We start from the raw sequence: 25,517 nt of genomic DNA on the forward strand, positions 1-25,517 counted from the left end.
CATTGAATATGAGTTATCATGGATTATTTTAGGTATAGTAGGCAAACACTGTAGCCTATGAACGCCTGCAATACCACTGTGTCGTATGCGCTTTGTCGCCGTATCCTGTAATTATCTCACTCTTCAAACCGGATCGCAACAATGCAGGTACTGCTGTTTGGCGGAAGAAATATACTAGAGTGAGTTACCCATGCAGACAACCTCTGTAACAAGGTCTACCTCTAGTCTTCTTTTTATAGACCTTTTACCGCTAATGCACAAGCACAAAGGTCGTCACAAATCCGTTACAAATTCCTATGAGGGAAAAACAGTTACTTTTTAGTTAGGGGTGACCTTCCTCGAGCCATACTGGAAGTCTCTAAACAGTCTCCAGGCTGAAGTAGGTGCCTAAACGCCACGAAAACCGAACCAAGTGGGGCTTCTTCAACCGCAGCATGTGTGTCATCCGGTACATTTCGTGTCCGGTACATGTGTGTTATCGTTAACACCGGTGACAGTAATGATCTGGCATGATTTACGATAGCTTTGCCATAATCATAAGCAACTCTTTGTCGGCAGTGCAGTCATTCGTGCTGATCCTCACGACGTCAGTGGTGACCACCATAACTGCGCTCTCCATGTCGGCCATCAGCACCAACGGAGTCATCAAAGGAGGTATGATACGGAGACAAATCACTGAAACTTGCTGATGTGTTTGTCTTATAATTCTAGAAGGAGTCTTCCTCTGGAATCCTAACTAATATTATAAATGCAAAAGTAAATTTGTTTGTGTGTTACCCCTTCACGCTCTATCTACTCAACCAATCTTCTTGAAATTTTGAATACATATAGTTTGAAGTACGGAGAAGGACATAGGGTAAATTAACTCGGGCGAAGCCGCGGGCGAAAGCTAGTAGCTTATAATAATATTTGCTTTAACCGACTTGGATAAAGAAATATGAAAAAGCTCAAAATGTAAAACATTTCGATATTAACACCCACAGCACTGTTTGAATCATACGAAAACGAGTAACGAGTGCTCCATCAAATCATTAATCCACTAGTGTGACAGTTTGTCAAAACAACATCTTTCTTATTGGTGGGCGTTCGCTGTTATACTATTATTGACATAGAGTATATATATACGGCAATTAGAGTCTCTTTATATGTATAGAACTAGCTTCCTTCAGGTAAAACCATAATTAAAAATGTAGCCTATCTTACTACTTTTGTGTCCAGATTTTGTCTGTCTCTGTGCTAAATTTTATCAAAATTTGTGCAATATTTATTGAGTTTATTTAATACGAGTAAATAAAAATATATTTTCTCACTCATTATTATCATGAAAGTATGGATTTGACTCCATCATTCCGGACCGTTACAACGGAGGTACTGCAGGTTCGATTGTCGATCTGGTCAATATGGATAATGATTGGTTATCTGGGTGGATATTTATTTGTATATGTATGTTAAGTTAGTATATCATAACTTAAGTTTTAAACTTACTCTTTGGCTAAATTAATCTATGTTATTGCTTGCTGTATACGAGATAGTTCCCTCGGGATGGCAAATTTTTCGGCACTGTTCTAACTCAATTTTATCCCAGCGTGTTCTTAGTTGGTCACTTTCTAAAAGTTGACACTTTCTTATTATTCAAAGTGAAATCATTTATTCAGAAATTAGTCCTTCCAGGCACTTTTTCACGTCATATTCTAAATTAAATAACATTTACAAAAGCTACAAACTACTAGCACTGTACAGATTAAATCGCGAAGGTCTCAATAATCATAGCCACATTATTTTTACGTCACTCGACTCCGATGAATACGTAAGTACATTCAGGTATATATCATCTTAATTTACCATAGGAAAAATACTCGACGGACTTGATTACAATAATGAATTAACGTCAACTTAATTATCATAAATTTGGGTAGGTACTTATTTATAATACGTTTAATACCGTGCTATGGATTCGGTTCTATAACTAACACATTTAATAAAAATATAGAAACGTATTTACTTCAAGTTTCAAGGTTCGACGAGGACATTTCAAGTAGTTTCTTGAAAAGAGTTAACATTCAGAGGGAATTACAGGCAGAGAGCGACTTTCAATGTATACTTTGTATGATAGTGATCAATGAGGGTAAGGTCAGTCATACTAAGGGTACAATGTATACTTTATAACATGCCGCTTTAGAAGCCAGATGGCAGCCGGTAAAATGTGTACAACATACTACCTAAGTTATCCTTGGGGTTCGACCGGTTTAGTAGGAAACACCTGGCCCTTGGGCATTAATTTCGCTAACCTCAGCAGATCAAATTTTATGATTTTTTTTAAAATTCGAATTCTGAATATGGCGCGCGTCTGACGAATGGGAAATTCAGTTATACATTATATGCTTTCTTGAACCTTGTTCTAAACACTGTTGATTAAAAGATTCGGTAACTTTTTGAAAATAGTCTATTACTACAAGTTTACGAAATAAATTTATATCAACAAGGAAGTACTTTTAACTAATGCTGTATGCATTTTTTCTATGTTCCTTAGTTTTCTTACAAATCATCGATAAAGTATTGAGACTTCAAATTCCGTGTCAAAGCAGTATTATACGCGACAATCGATCGTATTAAGTTTTCTCGCCTCATTATTGATTCTTGTCTTGTATTTTCTTTTCTTTTATGTAATGAATGCGAAACAGTTTCAAATTTATAATGTTACAGGCGGCACGTACTATATGATATCTCGCTCCCTCGGGCCGGAATTCGGCGGGTCCATCGGGCTCATCTTCTCCATGGCCAATGCCGTCGCGTGTGCCATGTACGTGGTTGGTTTTGGGGAGTCGCTGATAACTCTTATACCTGAGACTGCCTACATGGTCAGCAAGAGTTGGGTGAGTAATTAATCCATATGTTGTCCATATATTATAAAAATTATAAATGTGAAAGTCTGTCTGTCTGATTTTGATAAAATATGGTAAGCATTTATACAAAAGCCCTCGTTCAAACATAGGCTAATTATTTTGTTTGAAAGTCTAAATGACTAGTTAATTAACTATTCTACGCTGATGAAGTCGCAGGTAAACTAGTAATTATAACATCGTTTATTTTTCTCCAGCTTGCATTTGAATTGGGTAGTAGCTTTTTCTTTTTCTTCTTGCCGAGTCGGAATGACTATTATAATATTTGACCAATATGCAGCCTCGCTTATGGCTCCACCGTTGTATGGTAGTAGCTTGAAAGAAGGGAAGTAGCTTGAAATACTATGCGTTTCATTATTAATAAATATTGTACATGCGTCAAACGCGCACGTGTCCACGCGTTATTGTAACATGATCCGAAATAAAGATATAAAAAGGCACATACACGTTACATACCTGTACATTATTTATATTTAGTAGCTGTAAAAAAAATATATATAACCGTCCTGTATAAGAGAGCTGTAAAGCCGCACTGTATAAGTGGAGGAGGCAAGTGAGAGTGTAAATCAATTAAAGGCTAGAAAAATGTTGGGTTTGGTCCGTTCTGATTATTAATATATTTTTTATACAACATGACTACACCGTCTTGAACAATATTTATGAGTACTTACTATTACAATGACATATTCGAGCTTATATGAATTGATCTTTAATGGCCCATTCACAGTTCACACATTGATAACTCTACAACGAACCAAATGCGACGCGCAGATGTGCAGGAGCGTGACTTTTTGACCAAATGTTTATCTTTACATGGTAGGAGATTACACGTGCAGTCCCGTAATGGCATAGATCTTTGATTTTTTTATGAGCAATCGAGGATTTTAACTATTTACAAAAGTAATTTAAATGCTAGTCTTCCAAAGAAAGGGAAACATGGAGATTCTTCTAGCAATTAGCAATCTATTCCACTAAGAAGCCGCCATACATCTAACATGGCCTTCGAGTCTCGCAACTCACCGTCTCTAATTTTAAATGATTCAAATTCAAATTCAAATTCAAATCATTTATTCAGAAATTAGACCTTCACAGGCACTTTTTCTCGTCAATTTTTATATTTATAGTTATTTCTCACAAGCTACAAACTACTGGCATTTCGGAACGACCACTACTGAGAAGAAATGCCGAAAGAAACTCGTTTCAACAGTGTTGGTCCCTATCATGCCAGATCGGCTTACCATTATTGTTTCTTACAATGTTTTTTTTTTTCTAATAATATATAAAAGTACATAATGTACATAGTCAAAAGGTATATCAAAACAGGTTATGATTGTGATCCGAGTGCTGATTATAATATATATTTATTTAAACTAACACCGTTTTAGATTTGACCCACCAATGATTGTGATATAAATTAAGACTATTAGAAAAAATAGTCTCCCTCACTTGATGTTCGTTCACAAGAAGTATGTGTGTATGTGTAACGCCAGTGTATGAAATGAATCAAAAGAAATCAAATCTAAATAACTTGAATCAATAAACGCATCGATCAAATGATCGCATTTATGCTTGTTTATTTTGATACGGATTTGACTTTTCAAGGCCGTCGGATCGTAAACGAAATATGTACCTGTTCGTCTGTTCGTATATTTTTTGTTGGTATAAATAGATCAATATGCACTGAGCTAACACTAGAATCTATATTCATATGAACTAGCAAAACATAATTTATGGTTACAATGGAATTTCGGAATCCTAAAGCGTACCAGAAACACACGAGGAGAAAAACGCGCCATTATATTTTGTCCCTTTTCGCGTGTCGCCTTTTACTAGGACTTAACAGCGTTGCACCGGTAAAATTTGTATGAAACAGTTATCACATATGGCTACGCTTACAATAGTTTTCTCTGTCTACCGTGCACTAACATTATTTTACGAATGCCTAATAATTCTATAGTTTTTACTACTGAAATCGGAAAATGTCATTTAAAAATAAATTAAGGTGCTAAATAATTTGTCTCTTCCAGGACCAAGCAATATACGGCTGTATCACGATAGTCTTTCTCACTGGTATAGTGATAGTGGGAATGGAGTGGGAGGCCAAGGCGCAGATAGTACTACTGATCATCTTACTGGCAGCTATCGCAGACTTCTGCATTGGCTCGGCAATCGGACCTAAGTCCGACCTCGAAGTAGCCCAGGGCTTCGTGGGCTATAATAGTGAGTTCCGTATATTTTCTCGCGGCATAAAATACCGGAAAAACCGGATAAATAGCACCGCCGACCAAGTTTGATTGATTACAATCAATCCCCGTTTACTTTGAATATATTTTTTAAACGTAGCTATTTATTTATCGAATAATGTACAGTCCATGTATTACTATAACGATGTTTAATCGATATCCATCCAGATTTTGCCGGGAAAGAGTAACCACAATCAAAAAATTTTTCTAAGAAAATTTCACGTTTACAATATTATTAGGATTACACAGCGTTGATTTTAAACTAGTTTTGTAAAAGGGGAGAATTTGTGAATTGAAGTCAGCACTCGATCTAGCAAAGTTAGGAACAGAACGCTCGAATGCCTAAATGATTATTTTATAGTTATCAAATTCTACTACTTATCAAACAAGCTGATCAATTGTCCATTGTTTCTGACTTTTTAAAGCCTGCTGATCAAGCATACGAATCTTTTTTTATTGGGTCAATCTTTTTTCTTTATTTCAGTGACGGTACTACATCAGAACTTATGGCCGGACTACCGCTTCTTCGAGGGGGTGGAGCACAATTTCTTCTCCGTCTTCTCCATATTTTTCCCCGCCGCCACTGGCATATTGGCCGGCGCTAACATTTCCGGCGATCTCAAGGTAAGACACGACACTCTTAGAATCATCTTATCGAGTGTATAATAGTGGTATTCGATCATTTCGAATCTTTGTGGTGAGACTGTAAAAGATTTTAAACTGTGTTCAAAGTTAAACATTTCCTAACACTACCTAACACATTTGCATCAATTTTTAGATGTTCTTAAATGACCTTTTATAGTCGTCAGTATCTTTTCATTCTTGGCTAATAATGTGTTTAGCTTTTGACTTACAATCTTCTTGTAGTAAGACAGTATTGCTAGCCAACTGGAGACATCGTCTTCATACTATTATATTTACCTAGTATGTAATAAACTATGCTTGATTATTAAAATTTCGCTATAGTTAGCGAGATTCCACAATCATTAAATTCAATGATTCAATAATAAACAAGTTTCCAAACAAAGAAGTCGTTAAATATAATATTTTTTTCACGCCCAGGTTGGTTTAGGCATGTATTTTTTTGGGTTTTCTACATCGATAACGTAGTCGAGTGATAAATTTAAAGTGTAATTGTCACATACAACATTGTAAGAATAGCTTGTTTTTTAAAGTTATTCCTTTCATACAGATGTTCTTCCTGATTTCACCCCGTCCTGTCAGGGGTTGATTTTAAAAGCTTGTCTTCATATCAACTCCATTAATACTGTCCTGGAAGTCTTTGTGTGTGTTACAATCCACATAATGCCCACGATCCTTATGCTCACAGCCATGAGACTAAAAGAACGTTACGAAATGGTAGCTGTAATATTGCACAAAGAATTTAATTAATAATTAATTTAATTAATTAATATGTATGGAACAATCAATTTTGTTTAAATTTATTTCAAAATTTCTCTTCATTTATTTTGTACAATTTATTTTTGCCAGGACCCGCAAAAATCCATCCCCAAAGGCACTCTCCTCGCAATTCTCCTGACAACGATCTCGTATCTCCTCATAGCCTTGATAGCCGGCTGGAATGTGCTCAGAGACGCTTCGGGAAGCATGGACGACCTGGTCTCCTGGACCATGTCGGATTGCAAAGTCAACGGCACGTGCCAGTACGGGCTGCAGAATAGTAATGAGGTGAGTTTTCCTAGCGAAAGGGGTGAATTGCATAAATTGAGACAAGCCTAAACCCAGCGGTGGGATAAAAAAGACTGATGGATGATATACGGATGATAATGAGGTTTTCTTAGTGGTCTGACAACTCTGATTTAGATTGTAAACATATAGATAACTTCCAGTGTAGGTTAAGGTTTTCTCATATTAATATTCATTTATATTGGTGATAAATTAACGTAAATAATTGTCGATAAATAGAAAGTGCGAAGTGGAAAAGAAAAGTAGAAAAGAGAACCCAATGTTCAAGACGCTTTGTTCACAAAATGTTTACATATCATTTAGAAATCTACAAGAATTATGTCGTGAAAAGGCTCTAAACCTAACAAATTCAAAATGTCCATTATTATTGGGTTCACATTACAATGTCTTGTAATATTTACCATTAAAATGACCGATTGTTGCAGGTAATCCGTCTGGTGTCAGGTTTCGGCCCTCTGATCTACGGCGGGTGTTTCGCGGCGACCCTGTCTTCTGCACTGGCCTCGCTGGTTTCCGCCCCGAAAGTATTTCAGGTAATACTTATAACTTACACCGATGTGGTACAGTTTATAACACATCAACCTAATCAAATTCATTGCAATTTCGCCCTTCGATCCTTTATTTCGCTCAACATGCGGTCGACTGTACCCGCCCCCAAATCAATTTTTTCCATTATGACGCATTTGCATGGCCGATATGTATAAATTATTTTATAGGCTCAAATAAATATTAAAATAATTTAATTAACTGTCCGCTATTGGTAGCTACATCAACGTCAATCCTCTATGGGAATGCTATCTTTGCCTATCAGCCGCTTAGGTCCCTTAGTCGCCTTCTACGTCACCCACGGGGTATATAATATAAAGTGGAAGTACAATATAAATAAAGTGGTCTTATTCTAGTGTGAAACCACCACAACAAGTTTATTTTTCACTTAAGATAAAAAAAAAAGTTACAGTTTAAAGTAAATTTTTGATTCTAAATTGAAATAAAGATCTTGATTTAACAGAAATATAAAAAAAAAGTATATTTTCAGGCGCTATGCCAAGACAAGCTGTACCCATATCTGGAGTTCTTCGCGAAGGGCTACGGCAGCAACAACGAGCCAGTCAGAGGATATGTGTTGACGTTCATCATAGCCACCGCTTTCATACTCATTGGTGAGTGGTTCAGTCTCTTTTTACTAATAAAAAATAATAATTCAATGCATAAGTTCACTCTTGCCTTAAGTTTTCTCGTTAATTTACATACTTTTTTGTGTACAATAAAAAGTTTTTCAAACAAACAAATGAAGTACAAAATGTTGTCATTTTATAATTTTCAGTAATTTTTAATTCTAGATGGATAATGTGTTTAGCAAGTTTTTAATTTAAGACATTTTTGTTTTTAATTTAAGACATATGTTGAGAAACGTTGCTTTAGTTGACGAAGAAATTTAAATGTATGGCGAATTTTTTGATGGAATTGAGATTACATAGTGATATGTTGCCAACCTATTCTTTATTCTGATTGGACTTGTCGGCCAGTTATAAATTATGAGTTCACGCCATTTTTTCTTCAATTTTTATATATTTTTTAATTTTTTAAAATTCGAAACTGGAAGTTTCGAAGTTTCGAATTTTCTAATAAGGTTTGGTCATTAGTGGAAATAAAAAAAGATATATATATCGTCAGGTGGCCTGAATCAGATAGCGCCGCTGATCTCCAACTTCTTCCTGGCGGCGTACGCGCTGATCAACTTCGCCACATTCCACGCCAGCCTCGCGCGCCCGCTGGGCTGGCGGCCCACCTTCAGGGTGAGTCTCCACTGCACTCACTCACTACAACCATTGGGAATTCAGAGATAAAATGTATCTTACCTGTTCACTAAAGTTTCCGAATTCCGCTATTTTCTGCGAAATTAAAAACTGTGCAGTGCACGACCTTAAAAAATCGGACATATTAAATTTTGATTATATGAGAATGGGATCCTTGTTTTAGTTGGTCGGAGTGGACATTCTGAAAATTTATTATTAACCGCTTCTTAATATTTAACCGTTGAGTAAGTATCTCATAACACAAGTCTCGAACTTACTTTGTGGCTAGCTCAGTCCGTGTGATCCTAATATATTTATTTATATTAATATTGAACATAACATGCGGCAGCTGTACAACATGTGGCTGTCGCTGGCGGGCGCCGTGCTGTGCGTGGGCATCATGTTCGTGATCTCGTGGCTCACGGCGCTCGTCACCTTCGGCTGTCTGCTGACGCTCTATCTGCTGGTCTCCTACCGGAAGCCCGGTATGTTTTTTTTTGCTAGCAAACTAAGTACTTACCATACATTTATCGATTTATTGGATAGTCATATATCGGTTAGAGATAGATGTATGAACGTACGTATTCCAAATTGAATGTACGTATTTCAAACGCCATTAACGGGAGACTTAAGTAATGTATAAAATTCAGATACGAAATCGAAATCTCTCCGATTGAGATTAGGGCAGACGACATGTATTTTTTTTTATTTGCATATTTATTGAAGAAATAATCAGTACATTGCGGTATCAAATTTTGTCCTTCGGTAAGTTATGAAACAGTTTATCCACAGATGTAAATTGGGGTTCCACTACGCAAGCGCAGAGCTACAAGACCGCGCTATCCGGCGTACATCATCTGAACAGAGTCACGGAACATGTTAAAAATTACAGGTAAAGTTATTTAAACATCTAATTTTGATTACTACGGTGATGTACAACGGCCTTTACACTGATCACGGGCTTCGCGGTGTCGCAGCCCTGTGTCAAACCAAAAACACGGATGATGAGAGAGAGAAAGAGAGATTCAGTGGCATGGACTAATATCACATCAAACTCATTCATTTATAAAGAAAAATAAAGTTGAACTAAATTAATATAGTTATGGTCCTTCTCGAACATGATCCTTCGAGGCGGATATTAGGTATATTTTGATCATTAAAAATATTTCTCCAGGCCTCAAATTCTGGTGCTTACCGGTTTCCCGGCGGAGAGGCCTATCTTGACAGACTTCGCATATCTCCTCACCAAGGGGCTTTCGCTGATGCTGTGCGGGCATATTGTTCAGGTAAACATTTACTTGGTTTATTAATATATAGTAGTGTGTAATTATTTATCGACGACTTAAATAATCTGACACTTTTACTTAAAATGACTACAATGTCTCTGAAAATCCCTTGTCTCGGTCTACTATTTATGAGAAACAGGCGTGATAATATGTGTGTATGTCTGTCCCTTTCTTGTATCTCTGTGTACATATATTGTTATATAAATAATTAAACATTTCTCTCGTTCTCAGTTTTGATTAAAGATAAAAATTTAGTAAAAGGTATTTCTCGCTTTGTCTAGCTAGACTAGCGTCGCGTCCCGGCTTTACTCGGGTCAAACTATAATAATGTATTCAGCTTCCTACGGAATCGCACTATCAATTGGTACACCGTAATAACCGTATAAAAATTCGTCGGTTATGTTTTTGAGTTTCTCGCGTTTATACTACAGGGAGACTTCTTTTTAAAATATGTACGGATGCCAATACTCCTTATCTATCCATAAGAAAGGCCTGAGCTCAGACGGGGACGTATAAATGGCTGTAGATGATGATGGTTGTACTTATTATAAGGGTCAGGTGAGCCACCGCGCGCGCGAAGCGTTGTCGTCCCGAGCGTACCAGTGGTTCACGAGGAGGAAGATCAAGGCGTTCTACACCGTTGTTGACGACTCTAGCTTCAAAAATGGCGCCAGTGCGCTCATACAGGTCTGTTTTACTGTTTGTTCGATACAAAGAACGATGTTCTGTATGACAAGTTAAATCTTTATTATGATATTAGTTTGAATGTGTAGCTTTTGTTTTTTCCACAAGTATATTTTTCTCTTTTTCTTTTCATAAGTTCATAAGTTATTTTTTTTTACTGTTTTGTGTTGTGGTGTTTTAGACTGTGGTCTGGTGTGTTCGACATTTTTTTTTAGTTTATATGTTTTTGTAGACAAGCGGTTTGGGCAAGTTGAAGCCAAACATATTGATGATGGGCTTCAAAGAGGACTGGGTCTCCTGCGACCGGTCGGACATGGTGGACTATGTTGAAGTTATGCAGTAAGTGTTATATATTTATAATAGGATTAGATGTTGCCCGGGGCTTCGCTCCCGTGGGAATTTTGAGATAAAATATATATGCCTATGGCAATCTTGGATAATGGTACCTTTCTAATGGTGAATAAATTTTTGAAATCGGTTTGGTAGTTTCGGAGATTACCCGCCTCAAATATACAAACTCACAAACGCTTACCTCTTTATAATAATAGTATAGGTAGGATTCGTTGTCGTCAAAAGCATGACACTTGAGACTTTTTTATACAAAAACATTCAACTAGTAACCTTGATAGTAAAATCCCTCTTACAGCAAAGCTCTAGACGTTCATATGGCTCTAGCGCTAGTTAGAGTGGAGGGTGGACAACTCGCGGCGGACGCCTTAGATGACGACCTTCAGGCCTTCCTGCAGGACGTGGCCTTACCCGGCGCCGCTACCACGCCTTTGAACATGTCACGTATGTATACTATATTGGCCAAATCCTAAAGCTACCCACTGAAATTAATCGAGAAACTTGAAGTGGCAAAGAGAAATATTGTGAGCAATTATAGGTATTGGAGATCTGGACCAGTGGCCAAATCCTAAATCTACCCAGTGCTATCAGTACGAAATTTACTGAGAAACTTATGTGGCACAGATAAATATTGTGAAAATTTAAAGGTATTGTGTTTAATATTTTGGTAAATGGTACTAGAGACTGTACAGACTGTAGATAAAGTAATATCTATGGCATTAAATATAGCAAATAAATAAATAAATATACTAGGACAAATCACACAGATTGAGCTAGCCCCAAAGTAAGTTCGAGACTTGTGTTAAGGGATACTAACTCAAAGATACTATATTTTATAACAAATACATATATAGATAAACATCCAAGACCCGGGCCAATCAGAAAAAGATCATTTTCCATCATGACCCGACCGGGGATCGAACCCGGGACCTCTCGGTTCAGAGGCAAGCACTTTACCACTGCGCCACCGAGGTCGTCAAATAACAATCAGAGACGCCCATGTATATCGCGTTTGCATATTGTTACTTGATATGAGAGGAGCTAAGACTGAATAAACAAAAGAAGTGAGAAAACTGTGAAGTTTTTTTGAAATAATCCTGTTAATGAGAAACATATAGACAACTGCTGTTTCTCGTTCCAGCGGTGTAATTTTAAGGCTTTTATATTAGACAATTAAATTTAGTATACCTAATTGCATACTCGTTTAGATTGTATTTGTTATAAGTGTTAACAATGTTTGCTGACTCCATTGGTAGTGACTAATTTAGTTTAGTCTGTGTTTATAACAACCATTTGTAATTAAACATTTGTTAATTTACTTTTAAAACATTTTCTAACTTGTAGAAATGTGAGACTAAAGGCAAATATAGTAAATTTTGATATTGAATGTTGAAACTTTTACGAACGGAAATGTATTTAATCTTAAAAAGTTAACAGTTATCATCATCAACAGCCATTTAAAAGTCCCCACTGCTGGGCACAGGCCTTCCTTATGGATGGATAAGGAGACTGGGTTATGACCCATAAAAGTAAATAATAGGTGGATTTAATGCCATATAGCATTCTCTGCCAGTCAAATCTTGGGACCGAATAGAAAAATAATTTTGCCATTAGTCTAACCGTTTATATGTGCGCTTTGATCACCTCACCACTCTGCAGGGTCCATGGGCGATAACTACAAAGAGGCCAAGTCTACTGAGAGCCTAAACCACTCCGTTGGTAAGTCGCTTGTCATGTCAATCATCATTCCTGTTATTTGTTTACTTTATACTTGCTTTATACGTTTCCCTTTACGCTCGCTTTACGCGTATTCTGAGGTTGTGGAATATGGACTTCTTCAAAAAGGGCGTGAATTTATTTAGGGCTGGCAACGCGCGTGTGACACCCCTGGTGTTGCAGGCGCTCATAGGCTGCGGTGACCACTTCCCATCAGGTGGGCCGCATGCCTGTTTGCTTGCTCAGTAGTATAATAATATAAGTTTATTATACAGTTAACCGCATATCAAGTATATAATGAATCTCTATGCAGCTGAAACTGTGGCTGAATTTCAATGATTTTGAGTATATTCATGTACGCGCTAACTATACACAAAACTTACATATTAATGTATATTGGATGTACCTTACTGAAAGTGTTAATTGTGTTTCACACATAATTTTCACTCAATCACATCACACAGTTTTATCTAACTGTTAGTTTTATCTGTCAGATTACAATATGATAGTTTATCAGAAAATGGTGAAACAGGCGATTAATTTATACACCGTATTTTTTCGAATTTATTCGATGGATTGCCGGAATCCATTATAGAAATCTTAACGAAATCTGCAGGAAGCAGTCTATCAGACGTGTCGATGGGGTCCCCGCAGCTGCGGCGCGCGGGCGTGGTGGCCGACCCCGGCGCTGCTCAGGGGAGCAAAGATGCTACCATCATAGAGGAGAGGTAAGTCATTTATCAAAACCGTTTGTTTCTATCATCACAATGTTATTTGTAGTATTTGTTTAACATTTGAAATTGTAGAATTACATTTGGCTATAATCGTAGATGCCAAACAGTTTATCTCGCGCCAAACTAGCGCAATCCAAGGAAGACTTTCGATAGTAATAATTTTAAAACAATGTATTATTTTATGTAATCTTTAATGAATTGAAGTAATTCTGGATGGAACCTATTGATTGAACCTACGACTCTGCCTATCAATGGCAGTGCTCTGACACTTACTCAACTACGACGTAATAACCAAAATTGCAGTCAAGAACACGCGAGGACAAGAGAGCACCTCACGCTTTTCCTCGCGTGTTTCGTACGTTTTCTGATAGCAGTAAGCAGTAGTGTTTTGTAAACTTTCTCGCTTTGAACTGCATAAAATAAATTAACGGGATTTAGCACGGTTAATATTTTTCTGGTAGCAGTTTCCGGTTTAAAAGCAATCGTTGATGCCCTCGCAGTAGGTCGGGCGGGGGCGGCGGTGTGGGCGGCGGCGTGGGCGGCGCGGTGCGCAGGGCGCTGGCGGGCGGCGCGCGGCGCGCGTCCTCGTTCACGTCCGTGGAGCAGTTCACCAAGCGCCAGGCCGGCACCGTCGACGTCTGGTGGCTCTACGACGACGGCGGTGAGTTGCCTATGATGATGGGGGTGTATTAACATTCAGCGGTGTATTTCTAGCGGTGTATACTTCATCATCACCACCTGCAGCTCCGTGACCCACTGCTGGGCATAGGCCTCCTTCCGTCTCCGCCAACGATCTCTGTCCTGGGCCATCGCCATCCAGTTGTTGCCAGCAATTTCCTTTATATCATCGACCCCCTACGCTCCGTTTTCCAGTTCTTGGGTACCACTCAGTTACAGCTTTATCCATTTTAATGTAGCGACTCTGGAGACACAATGTAAAAGTTGTTCGTAAATAAATAAATAAATTAATTAATAGACCACGTCTTAAACTTACAATAACTCAATTTGTCTCTATTTATACAGTGTACTATACAAAAGTTTATTTATTATATTACAACATATGTTTACTCAGGTTTGACCCTCCTTCTGCCGTATATTCTGTCGACGCGGCGAGCGTGGGCTTCGAGTCCATTGCGCGTGTTCACTCTCGCTAACAAGAACACTGAGATGGAGATCGAAGAGAGAAAGTTAGTTGCTCTGCTTTTTTTTTGTTAAGACATTCAAATTTTCGCTTTTTATTCCAGAGTTTGTAAAATGACTATCTTTCAGTATGGCGTCGCTGCTATCGAAGTTCCGGATCGACTACTCCGCATTGAAGATGATCCCGGACATCACCAAGCGGCCGCGGGACTCCACACTCGCCTATTTCGACAGGCTCATAGCGCCTTTTAAGACGAGCGATGACAGTAACGAACATAGTGAGTATCTATATATTTTTTCTTGTTCACAAAAGTCATTATTATTAATTTGAGTGAGTTTCATTTTGATCTAGCCTGATCGAAAGCAAAGATACGGTCCAGGATGTTAACTCAAAAAATGCCTATTCACTTTGGACTATCACTAACACTACATAGTATAAAACAAAGTCGCTTTCCGATGTTTGTCAGTCCCTATGTATGCTTAGATTTTTACAACGACACGATGGATTTTGATGCGGGTTTCTTATTCTTGTAGTGCCGTCAATTCCGCAAACTTATACCTATCCATCACCAGGCGAAACAGGTGTTCCACTCTGTTGAGTCTACCAGCACGTCTTTCTTTGCCCATTATAATAAGTTTTCTTAAAATGAAGAATGGCCGCTAAGAATGGTTATCTAACGCAAACGCCACCCCGCAGCGGGCATCACGCAGGCGGACCTGGCGGCGGCGCGCGAGCGCACGCACCGGCACCTGCGCCTGCGCGAGCTGATCGTGTCGCAGTCGGCGGGCGCGCGCCTCGTGTGCGTGACGCTGCCGCTGCCGCGACGGCGCGGAGTGGTGCCGCCGCCGCTCTACCTCGCCTGGCTGCACGCCATCGCCACCGCCGCCGACCGCGTGCTGCTCGTGCGCGGGAACCACGCCGCTGTCTTGACTTTTTACTCATAACACTTATTTTTTCTGTGAGTTTATTTCGTTTTGGTAGATGTATTAGGTATGTTTCTCATCTGATATATATGTATATATTTTTGGTTGTTATGAGATGGAATAGGTTTATATATACAGGTAATATTGGTCGTGCGAGGTAACCATGTCACTGGGTGCACTTTTTATTCTTGACATTAGTTGTCTTGGACTTGATTATGTTTCTGTTGAATGCGAGAGCATAAGCCTTCAAAATACTCGATTTTCTGATAGGCGTGTTTCTCACATACATAGGTAATATGAGTGATCTATCTTAAAATACCTGTATCTCGCGTAGCTGCACGATATAGCTACTGCCGTCGATGTTTTTCTCGTGCGAGAAAACCACACCGCTTTGTATTTTTATTCTTAACACCGACTTTTTATGTTTGCGTGTTTCTCACATATACAATACACACTTCATTCTCAGAATTTGATTTGTGTAATGAGATATAATTTTCGAGTTTCTCATATATATAGCTCTCATATACTAGCGTTAAAGTACCGGCGTGTTTCTCATATACACAGATATCCTAAGCGAGATTATACCTAGTATTTATTCTGTATTGCGAGAAATAATAGGCTAGTTTCTCATAATAATATACACAAGTAACAGAAGTGATCTATGTAGGAACTAGTGTTAAAGTACAGTCAACAACACATCATGTTGTGTTGTTGACTGTACTGTGTTGTTCACTTGATGCAATGGCAGTATCGGTGATTTTGCAATTATTTTATGTAGGTAGATGTGCGGTTGTCTTTTTGTGGTACCAACTTAATCGTATTAACAAAGCTAAATATATTTTTGTAATAATATGAAATTTAGACAATGAAACTTCGTTTTGACTTGCGTATTTCAAATGTAATTTTAAAATTATTTTATTCATTTTTTGTTGAACCTTTGTTCGTTTTAGTTTAATCGACAGACGAATCTCGTTCAATATTCCATTGATATGTCTAATGTTGTGTTTAAATAAAACAATATAGTTCAATTTCAGTAAATATTACCAGTGAAAACAGGTTTTAGAAATTAAGAAATATAATTTCGTAAAATGAAATATTATGGTATTAACTTTGACTATATGAATCATGTTTTAAAAGTGTGTGTTTGAATATTTAATTGATGTTTTTACAATTCACGTCTGGTGTCGCGTGCGGATTTACAAATATCAAATGTTGATGAAAAATCGTGTTTCGTTGTATGATTTTGGTGTGTAGTGTATTTAAGTTAAAACATTATTTACATTCTAAATAGTGCACTGGTGTATTTGGCAAAAATAATATTCACGATTTTATTCCTTTGACATGATTTATTAAAGTCAACGTATTTTTAATGGTGAAGACGTTTTCTAATTTTCAATCTTAAAATGTTTTCAGTAAGTCATAAAATACAACGGCATAATTATTATGAATTGCATATGTGCATTGTGGGTAAATTAATGTCTTATATAATATTTGATACGTTTATCTGTCTCAAAAATCAGATCGATATAAGTGAAAATAAAATCTAGAATAGCTTTGATCTGAACAAACAAATCTCAATGTTATAATATTTTTGGGAAGTTTACTAAATACCTATTTATTGCGTAGTTAAAAATATAAGTACTAGAACCTCTAAAAGATTTTATAGTATGTGCCTACTTTTACGATTTTTTATGTACATTTTTATATTAGCATTTGACACCATTTACAGAATTTTTAAGTACATTTTATTGTTTAGACAATTTTTACATAACTATCATATATCGACCAATGTTGTAAGTGAAGCGTGAAGTAGCCATATATTTTTGGATATTTTTATTAAATTAAGGTGGATTTGTAAACTATACAAAGATCATAAGAATGTACATACAACATTTTACTGTTTCGACAATTTTACTATTGTATTCACAGAAATGTAAATAATATTGTATTGACGTATGAATTGACTATTAACATGTGTTTTGTTAATATACGCGTAGAGGGTTCGCATGTTTTTCAAAAAGGTACGCGATATCATTTACACTTGTACAACCTTGCAGATTGTTGTTATAAATTGATATTTTGTGTATAGAAATAAATAATATTTAAAAAAACGCACGCAGAATTTGTTAAGTATTTTTTCATGAATATGAAATACGTGTATATGCATTTTGGTTTAAAAAAAAAAATACATTGGATTCTTTTTTTGGAGATGTTAATTAAATAAATGGTTAATTAAAGTTTAATTCTTAGTTCTTTGTGAGTAATCTCAAGCAGTTACGCTTTTTAAGTCGATTAGTGGTCGGTTACCTTTATACATATTATGTGTTTGTCTACGTCTAAAAGGTAGATATTCTTAAAAAAATTGAACATGTCTATACTACGTTCGCTTTAAAATAAAATTCTACCTGACGAACCTTTATACATTCCTTTAGAACTATCACAATAAGAATGCTGCGACAATAATTTAGTATCGTAATAACAAGACGACAATTTATTGGTAAAATAGCGAGTGGTTTTATCAATTCCAGTGTCCACTCATGTTTTGCAAACCCTTTGATAAATAATTTCAATTGAAGCAGTGAATTTTGTATAGATTTTTTTTGTTTCACTTTTTAATTTTTTTATCTTTTTCTTTGATGAAATTTTCAAAACTTTTCTCAATTTTTCAATTATATTGTTTATCAAAAGGGCTAAATTGTTTTGATTGTTTTTTTTTGTTAATGAAGTTGTTTACATTTACATGGTTATTTATATGTTTCACCGATAATTTATGCAACCCTCTTGTTTTATTTATTACAAGCTAGTGATAGGATAAAGCACTTTACGTACTGTACTTGTGAAAAATGGTTTGTTTGAGATTGAATAAATGACGTGATAATATATATTTATTTTATTTCTACAAATGGCTCGACAGCCTTCTTGAAGAAACTTTTATGGCGGGCACTGTTTAAATATGTCTTTCAAGTCCTATGTAAAATGAGTCTATTTGCACGAATTTATGAAGTCAGAAACGGAGTTTTGGTTACCGAGGTGATTACAATATCAGCAGGGCAAAATATTGAAACATTCTGAAACAAATGACAAGCCTATTAAATAATATTGCGTTTTACTCAAATCGACCTAAACAAAAATTTTGTCTAATTAACCCATTAAGTCTTTCTTTTTGTTGATGGGTGTTTTTCAGAGCGTTTCTATCGCTGCGGCCGTGATGTAATTACAATTTTTCAAATTTTAACAAAGACTAGAATTAGTTCTATTATTTTTACTTTATAATAGTTAATCTGTACTGTGGTAATGTCAGTTTTATGAATGATTGATTTTGGAAATGATTCCTTGCGCAAGAAAATTGACGGATCTTAATGACAGCGCGGCTGCAGCGGTCACCTGATCTATGAAAACCTAACATGAGTAAAATGTCTTCTTTACACAACTGCTCGAAAAGTAATGTTAGAGTATTTTCTGAAGCCATCCCGCCACAAGAAACGAGATTTTCCGCACGCTTTCTTGCAGTCCGGCGCTCTTACGCATAATTTATTGACAAACACACTGTGTACACGCGATTTATTCGTTTTCTAACATCGCTCTGTGCGGACACAACATATTTCATGTGCAGAAAAGGTATAGGTAACCATAACTTTTCTGCGCGCTGATAAGGTTTGTAAAACAAGGTGATAATATCACCTCTTTACCACACATTAGCTGCGTCACGGGGTTCGCTCCCGTGGGAATATCAGAATAAATATACCCTTTATTACTTAGGAAACTGGTTGGAAAAAGCATTTTGGAAATCGGTCGAGATGTTACAAAGATTATCCCACAAACTTTCAATAATAGTGATTCGTGTAAAAGTTTAGTTCAGTGTAGGTAGATGAAGATTAACAGAGTTGCTCGGTCGAACGAAGATTATCATAATTATGTAATAATACAATGCGATATGAACGTAAGGCATAAGAATCCATAATATTAAAAATATTAGAACACATTATTTCACATATCGGCGGCTTTGGATGTCTGTGTTAGTGGGCCCATAACACGCGCTTACTAAGCTCGTATCATGGGCCTGAAATTACTTCTGTTGGGTTTCCATTTTCCCTTCATTGAATTTCCATTCTGTTTCCATTTTAATTTACAGCATATTGCAATCATTATCTCGTGCGTGTCGTCTGACCAGTGTTGGTCCACCCACATTGAATTCAGTCGCTTTGTGTACGCCGAGGCGAGCGGACGTGTTGGCCAGACGAGTACACGCGGATAGATATATTTACTAGTGATCAAACTTTTTATTGTGACGTTTGTGTAGTGATATTGTGGATTGTTACTAACGGATCACAACATCAAAGGTTCGTAACACGTGATTTTAATTCAGTTTCATACTTTTATGTCAATGTTTTGCTTCGATAAAGTTTTTTAATTAAATTTGTGATGGCGGGAAACGCTTAGTCGACGTGATTTTTTTTGTAGTTTGATATTCATGTTGGCTAATGTTTAATTGTGATTAGGTGTTAATGTATTGTAACACCTATATCTACTATATCTACGTGTTTTAATTACAAAAGTAATATCTTGATACAAATGTTTTGTAAACACAGATTTTTTTTAGTTACGCATCTACTATACGTATTTTGTCATATTATTTATTTCATTATTTCGTGGTTATATAATAATTCGTCGTAATTTTATAAGATATATTGACGCAATTTATGTGTGTTTTTAAAATTGATCGTCAATTAAATATCCACAGAAACTGCCGTCAATTAATCTCTAGGACAAACAGCTAGTTCTCATTAACTTATTATTTCAATTATAAAAAAATAATAATTATGATTATATTACATCGGGTCTCTCAAATCAAATTGAATTTATAAACCATTGATTGATCTGTCGGCTTTAGGAAACTATTTGATTGTATATCCTTGATTCGCAGTGCAAAAATCCCTTCACCTTTAGGTACCTTAAAGCTAAAATCCACTATGAACTAACTAGTTCGCACAGACAGTTTCCTATATTACATTGCTGAGCAAGGCTTCCATACGGATTTCATCGAGTAGCATAGAAAAAAGTTTCTTTTGAAAATATATATTAAGAAATTCCCAGATCAGAATTTCTTTAGTAAATCTCCAGAATTTTTTGAGGTAAGTTTCCGGCAACGGACATTTTCTGGCCACCTTACTAGCGTGTGTATAGAATTCGATGGTGGATGCACACCCATATAACAAATCTTGCTAAGCTATGCGAGTCAAGTTCGAGGAGGCGGTGGACATTCGGCTTTAAGCTAGAGATTTGAATTGAGATAATGATAGATACAACTAATGATTCATAAAAAAGGCTCAACCTAGCCAAGAATTAATGATTGTTATAAAAAATAATCGACCTAAACAAAAATACATATTATTATAATGAAAGTGTTTGTTTGTCTTTCATTCAAGTTAAAACGGAGAATTTTGCGGTTATTTTTGGTGTGTAGATCTGAAGAGGCTCAAAGATGGGTTTACACCCAGTTTCTTTAGTCTGGCGCAAGTAGAAATAGAAAAGGACCAATAATGGAGCCCTGAGGCACGCCCATATGATTAGGAGCGCTGTTACAACCCAACCTATCTTCTGACTTGGTTTGCATAAGATTTTTTGGGAAGAAACTGAAGTAAATCCATGTATGGTTACTTTTTTGCACAAAGCCGGTAACATCTAGAATTCTAAGTACTAATCTAGCCTCATAATAAGCCCACATTTATTTTACATCCGTTATTGGTAAACGTTAGTGTCATTACATCAAAGTGGCTTTAATACATGTGGACATAATAACTTCTTAGACTGGTATCCAGGTCGCCGGTGCTCCTGCGGTAACCAGGTTACATGCAACTGACTCATGTACCGGTACTGCCAATGATTCCGAACATGTTTACGATCTCATTTCTATAGGGATCCAGAATAATAATGAAAATGAAAGACATCTTTGTTGGAACAGGACAAAAACATTTAAAAACAATGGCATTCGACTTCTTATTTAAAACTGTGTTTAAAACTTCTTAGAAAAACGCCATCTTCGTGTATACCTTGCCTGAGTTGGTTGTGACGGAATAAAATTCTGTGTTAAGATTAAATAATTTCTATCAATTTCGCATTAACGTCAGTATACAATCCCCTACTGTTTTCTTGTGGTCCCATGATTTTCTCCCAATGGAGCGTACGCGGGCGGAGACGCGGGCTACAGCTAGTTTTTTTTCTACAATAATCACCCCCCACTAAAGAAATCAGATATTGAAGTTCTCCCCTCTATCAATTCATATTGACACTTTTACTATAATTGATGAATCTTCGCCTGTATTCGTGATGTTAAGAAAAATCGATCATATATTTAAATATTTTTGTTACAAACAAAAATTGACACAAATCTTTCAGCTCTATAATTTGAGAATAGAAGTATAAATATTACAGAAGATAATATTATAGATAACAGGATTAATCTCAGTCGTGCATAGCATAGGAAAGTTTTGTAGGTATTATTGTGCTGCTGTATTGGCGTTGAGTGGCCTTCTCGAACCAGCCATTGTATGCAAAAAACTCATGAAAGGGAAACTTGTTCGCTAAAAATAATACTAGGAGTACAGATTTATTGTGATAGACAATCAATACAATATTATCTATACATAGTATACATATAATAAAACTGTAACTGTACTGTATATAATAAAACTGTCAAAGGAGTTATTAATGAAAAACAAATATTGACTGATAGAAGCCAAAACTTTTTTTTTTCGAGTTTTTGTTTGTCTGTATTCGCGCATCACGCAAAAACTACTGAATGGTATTTGATGCGGTATTAACAGTTGTATAGCAGATTGTCAAAGTTAAATTCTTATACAGGTTTGATCGATGCTTAGAATTCGTGATATTGACAAAAACATAATGTTAGGTTTCTGTTTATTTCGAAAAATTAGTTATCTTTTTTAATCGTTTATATTCAAAAAGTGTACCTTAGTATGTTCACCTAATGTTGAACTGAATAAAAAAAAATAAATGCCAATAATATAAACTGTGCCGTATCTAATTGGCCACTCGACTGGGTAAATAATAGAAAATATGAAGGTATTTAATTTAATCAAACACGATAATTAATGTCACTTTAATTGATCAGTTTTAATAATTACGAAACTTACTGTTTTTTATAGGAATGCTGTTTGACTCCAAAATCCGTGACAATACATGCTATTATAGACGCACCATAAAAAATTTTGACATTTAAAAAAAGTATCTGATTTGACATATAGCCTATTGTAAAAGCTACATAATTATGCATTTATCTAATAGGTTTCGGTGTAAAATATGTAATATATTTTATAATAATTATTTACCTACCTATCGATAATTACCTAAAATTAATTTATAGAATAAACGCTTTCCAATATATGTAATTATGTAGGTATATATTATAGTTAATTATGTATACTACGCACTCCTGGGCTGCATAAGCTATGCGAAACGAATGACCATTTATTATTGTGAATCACTTAAAGAGATCGACAGAGATTTTATTAAGAAAAGGCTGGTCAAGTACGAGTCGGATTCGCGCAGCGATGGGTCCGTAAATTTCACCTATTTTATGTACACTTGGATTTTTCCTTTTTATACAAATAATGGGAAAAATCTAAGTGTAAGTAGGTATCTATAGGCTGGGATTCCATTGAAAATTGCCTAAAATTGCAAAATATGCTACGTAAATGATTTTATTTTATCCTTCCACATTATAAAACAAAGTCCTCTGCCGTGTCTGTTTGTCTGTTCGCGATAAACTCAAAAACTACATTTTCATGCGGTTTTCACCAATAGATAGTGTGATCCTGAGGAAGGAGGAGGTTTAGGTGTATAATTTATTATGTTTTTACTCGTGCGAAGCCGGGACGGGCCGCTAGTTCGATATAAATTTCAACATGTTGATTTTAAGCGTTCCTGATAAAAGTGCGTTGGCAGACGGACAAGTAAGTGATCCTAAAGCGTTCCTGTTTTAACCTTTATGAGTTACGGATCCCTAAAATGTAAATGTCGACACGTACTACCTATTTCAGGGTTCAATAACCTTGTTGGTCTCAGATTGTTGCGAGATGGCAAGGTGACCAATCGATGATGTTCTACTCAATTTTGCTTTTTCGGCTGTTTAATTGAAGTGTAAATTGCCTGATTAAGTTAAATAAAGTTACGGAATCACTATACTTTTTCTTTGTATTGTAATAAGTCTCCTTCCAACTCATCTCTCCTTTTGGTTAAGAATGAATTCGTCACGCTATTATCGCCTGATCAAAAGTTCTAGTAGAAGCAATCTAATTGTGAGGATGAGCGCAGCGCATTAATTTGCTGTTTATACTTTAAATAAATAAAGCATACAAGTGTATGACACCGCAGATATAAATTTTCTTGACAACCTTTCACAATACAGAATGTTATATATTTTATTTAGTTGTTTAGTGATTTTAAGAAGATTCTAAATGAATCCAAATATAAGATTCAGATTTATTTATTGCAATGTCACAAGTGGAAATGTTAGATGTTACATAGACAATAAGTAAGTACAGGTGACGCCCTGCAAGGGCGCAGCAAGCATCGGGGCAGCTAGATGCCATTTACTTAAATATTGAACATTGTCAATCGTCATGCATTAAATGATATAACACTATGTAGACTTTTTTTTGATCATTCCAAATACTATATCAAATTCTTTGTACTCATTGACTGTATGTATACGAAAAAAAAATCGTTATACCTATAATTATACTTATAGTTTAGTTATAATTCAAAACTTTGCAGTGTGTATTAAAATAAAATCTGTAATCACTCGCTCTGTATACTCTCTAAATGGTGTGTTTATAGTAACCGTCACTGTGTGATTATGACGTTCTTCACAATTAGAGGCACGCGCTCACCCTCTCATCAGCTATAGCGTGTGTCCAAGCAGCGTGGAGATACCACCGTGTCATTCATACAGGCTGATTTCTTCTTAAATACAGCATGTTCTCATATTTCCACGAATAAATAGTTTACAGAAGTTCCAGTTATCTTATTTCAACTTACACATTTGTTTGCATTATTTATCACTAAGTATACTTATTTGGTTTAGCTATATTATATATGTTTGATTTAGTTTAGCTATATCAAGTATTTAGTGACATATACTGTTTTATTTCCTTATTTATTTTCTAAAGAAAACGTACAAATTTTAGTTACAAATACACAAGGAACATATGGCATAGTTGTAAAACTGTTGCCAACAAAACAAAATAAATAAAGTATTCACTATATTATACAAGTAATTTCTTAGTATAATGTATTTGGAGATAAACAACAACAGTTATAGGTCACCAGTTATGGAGACACGTGCGGCTGAATACATTAAATTAACCATTTTAAATCGAGTACATTTTCTGTGTCAAAGTTAAAGTCAAGGACCTTGATTCATATTAAACTTAAATAACATAGCCATGTATATTCACAATAATACGGCATTTACTTGTTTGCAGAAAAAAATACTGACTGCGTTATGAATACTTTACGAGCTATTTGTTACAACTACAAGCTTTAGAACGAGTGTTGAACTCGCTGCTATCAGAATATTTTAATCTTAATTTAATCTTCTGGTGACTGCCACTATCCCACTGCTTGCCAAAGGTGGACACTCAGCAATGCCCCCTATTTTTTCACCCATCTGTCAGGCCTTTTCTTTCAAAATCTTTCAATTTGTTGAGGTCACCCCGCAATCTACTCCTTGATATGCCTATACCTCTTCTGCTCTCAGGCGGCTAATTTTGCCCACCGTACTTAGGGCTTAGTGCGGGTTTGCATTTCACTGGTCATTATCGGGTCGATTCAAAGTGAGACGCAGCGAACCAATCGCATTACGGTGTGGTTGTCGTTGCGACGCAATGGCGCAATGTGATTGGTTCGCTGCGTCTCACTTCGAATCGACTCGATGATGACATTTAACAACATAGTCGCATTACGTACACTGGAGGAGTTTTGACACGTACATAACAAATGAGTTATTTATTTATTA

At 36.1% G+C, this 25,517-nt stretch overlaps 2 protein-coding genes across 4 annotated transcripts in view; both read left to right on the forward strand.

Annotated features, from left to right (window-relative positions):
- Positions 1-18,358, forward strand: part of LOC128675835 (bumetanide-sensitive sodium-(potassium)-chloride cotransporter) — a 29,398-nt gene extending 11,040 nt beyond the window's left edge. The window contains exons 5-24 of one of the 2 annotated variants that reach the window (XM_053755538.2): positions 559-654; positions 2,704-2,873; positions 4,928-5,120; positions 5,628-5,767; positions 6,635-6,832; positions 7,276-7,383; positions 7,887-8,010; positions 8,525-8,646; positions 8,996-9,131; positions 9,439-9,538; positions 9,821-9,932; positions 10,485-10,619; positions 10,849-10,955; positions 11,263-11,408; positions 12,624-12,683; positions 13,297-13,408; positions 13,915-14,075; positions 14,487-14,601; positions 14,684-14,832; positions 15,252-18,358. In XM_053755538.2, coding sequence (XP_053611513.1) covers positions 559-654; positions 2,704-2,873; positions 4,928-5,120; positions 5,628-5,767; positions 6,635-6,832; positions 7,276-7,383; positions 7,887-8,010; positions 8,525-8,646; positions 8,996-9,131; positions 9,439-9,538; positions 9,821-9,932; positions 10,485-10,619; positions 10,849-10,955; positions 11,263-11,408; positions 12,624-12,683; positions 13,297-13,408; positions 13,915-14,075; positions 14,487-14,601; positions 14,684-14,832; positions 15,252-15,499 — 2,732 coding nt within the window. In that variant the 3' untranslated portion in view covers positions 15,500-18,358. The remainder of the gene's footprint in view (positions 1-558; positions 655-2,703; positions 2,874-4,927; positions 5,121-5,627; positions 5,768-6,634; positions 6,833-7,275; positions 7,384-7,886; positions 8,011-8,524; positions 8,647-8,995; positions 9,132-9,438; positions 9,539-9,820; positions 9,933-10,484; positions 10,620-10,848; positions 10,956-11,262; positions 11,409-12,623; positions 12,684-13,296; positions 13,409-13,914; positions 14,076-14,486; positions 14,602-14,683; positions 14,833-15,251) is intronic. The other variant, XM_053755539.2, reaches the window with a different exon arrangement.
- A 1,302-nt stretch (positions 18,359-19,660) lies between these two features.
- LOC128675754 (mucin-2) overlaps positions 19,661-25,517 on the forward strand; it is a 59,990-nt gene continuing 54,133 nt past the window's right edge. The window contains exon 1 of one of the 2 annotated variants that reach the window (XM_053755405.1): positions 19,661-19,818. The gene's annotated coding sequence lies outside the window, so the exon portion shown is untranslated. The remainder of the gene's footprint in view (positions 19,819-25,517) is intronic. The other variant, XM_053755406.1, reaches the window with a different exon arrangement.

Source organism: Plodia interpunctella, chromosome 15 (genome assembly GCF_027563975.2).
Source record: "Plodia interpunctella isolate USDA-ARS_2022_Savannah chromosome 15, ilPloInte3.2, whole genome shotgun sequence".
NCBI classification, from domain to species: domain Eukaryota; kingdom Metazoa; phylum Arthropoda; class Insecta; order Lepidoptera; family Pyralidae; genus Plodia; species Plodia interpunctella.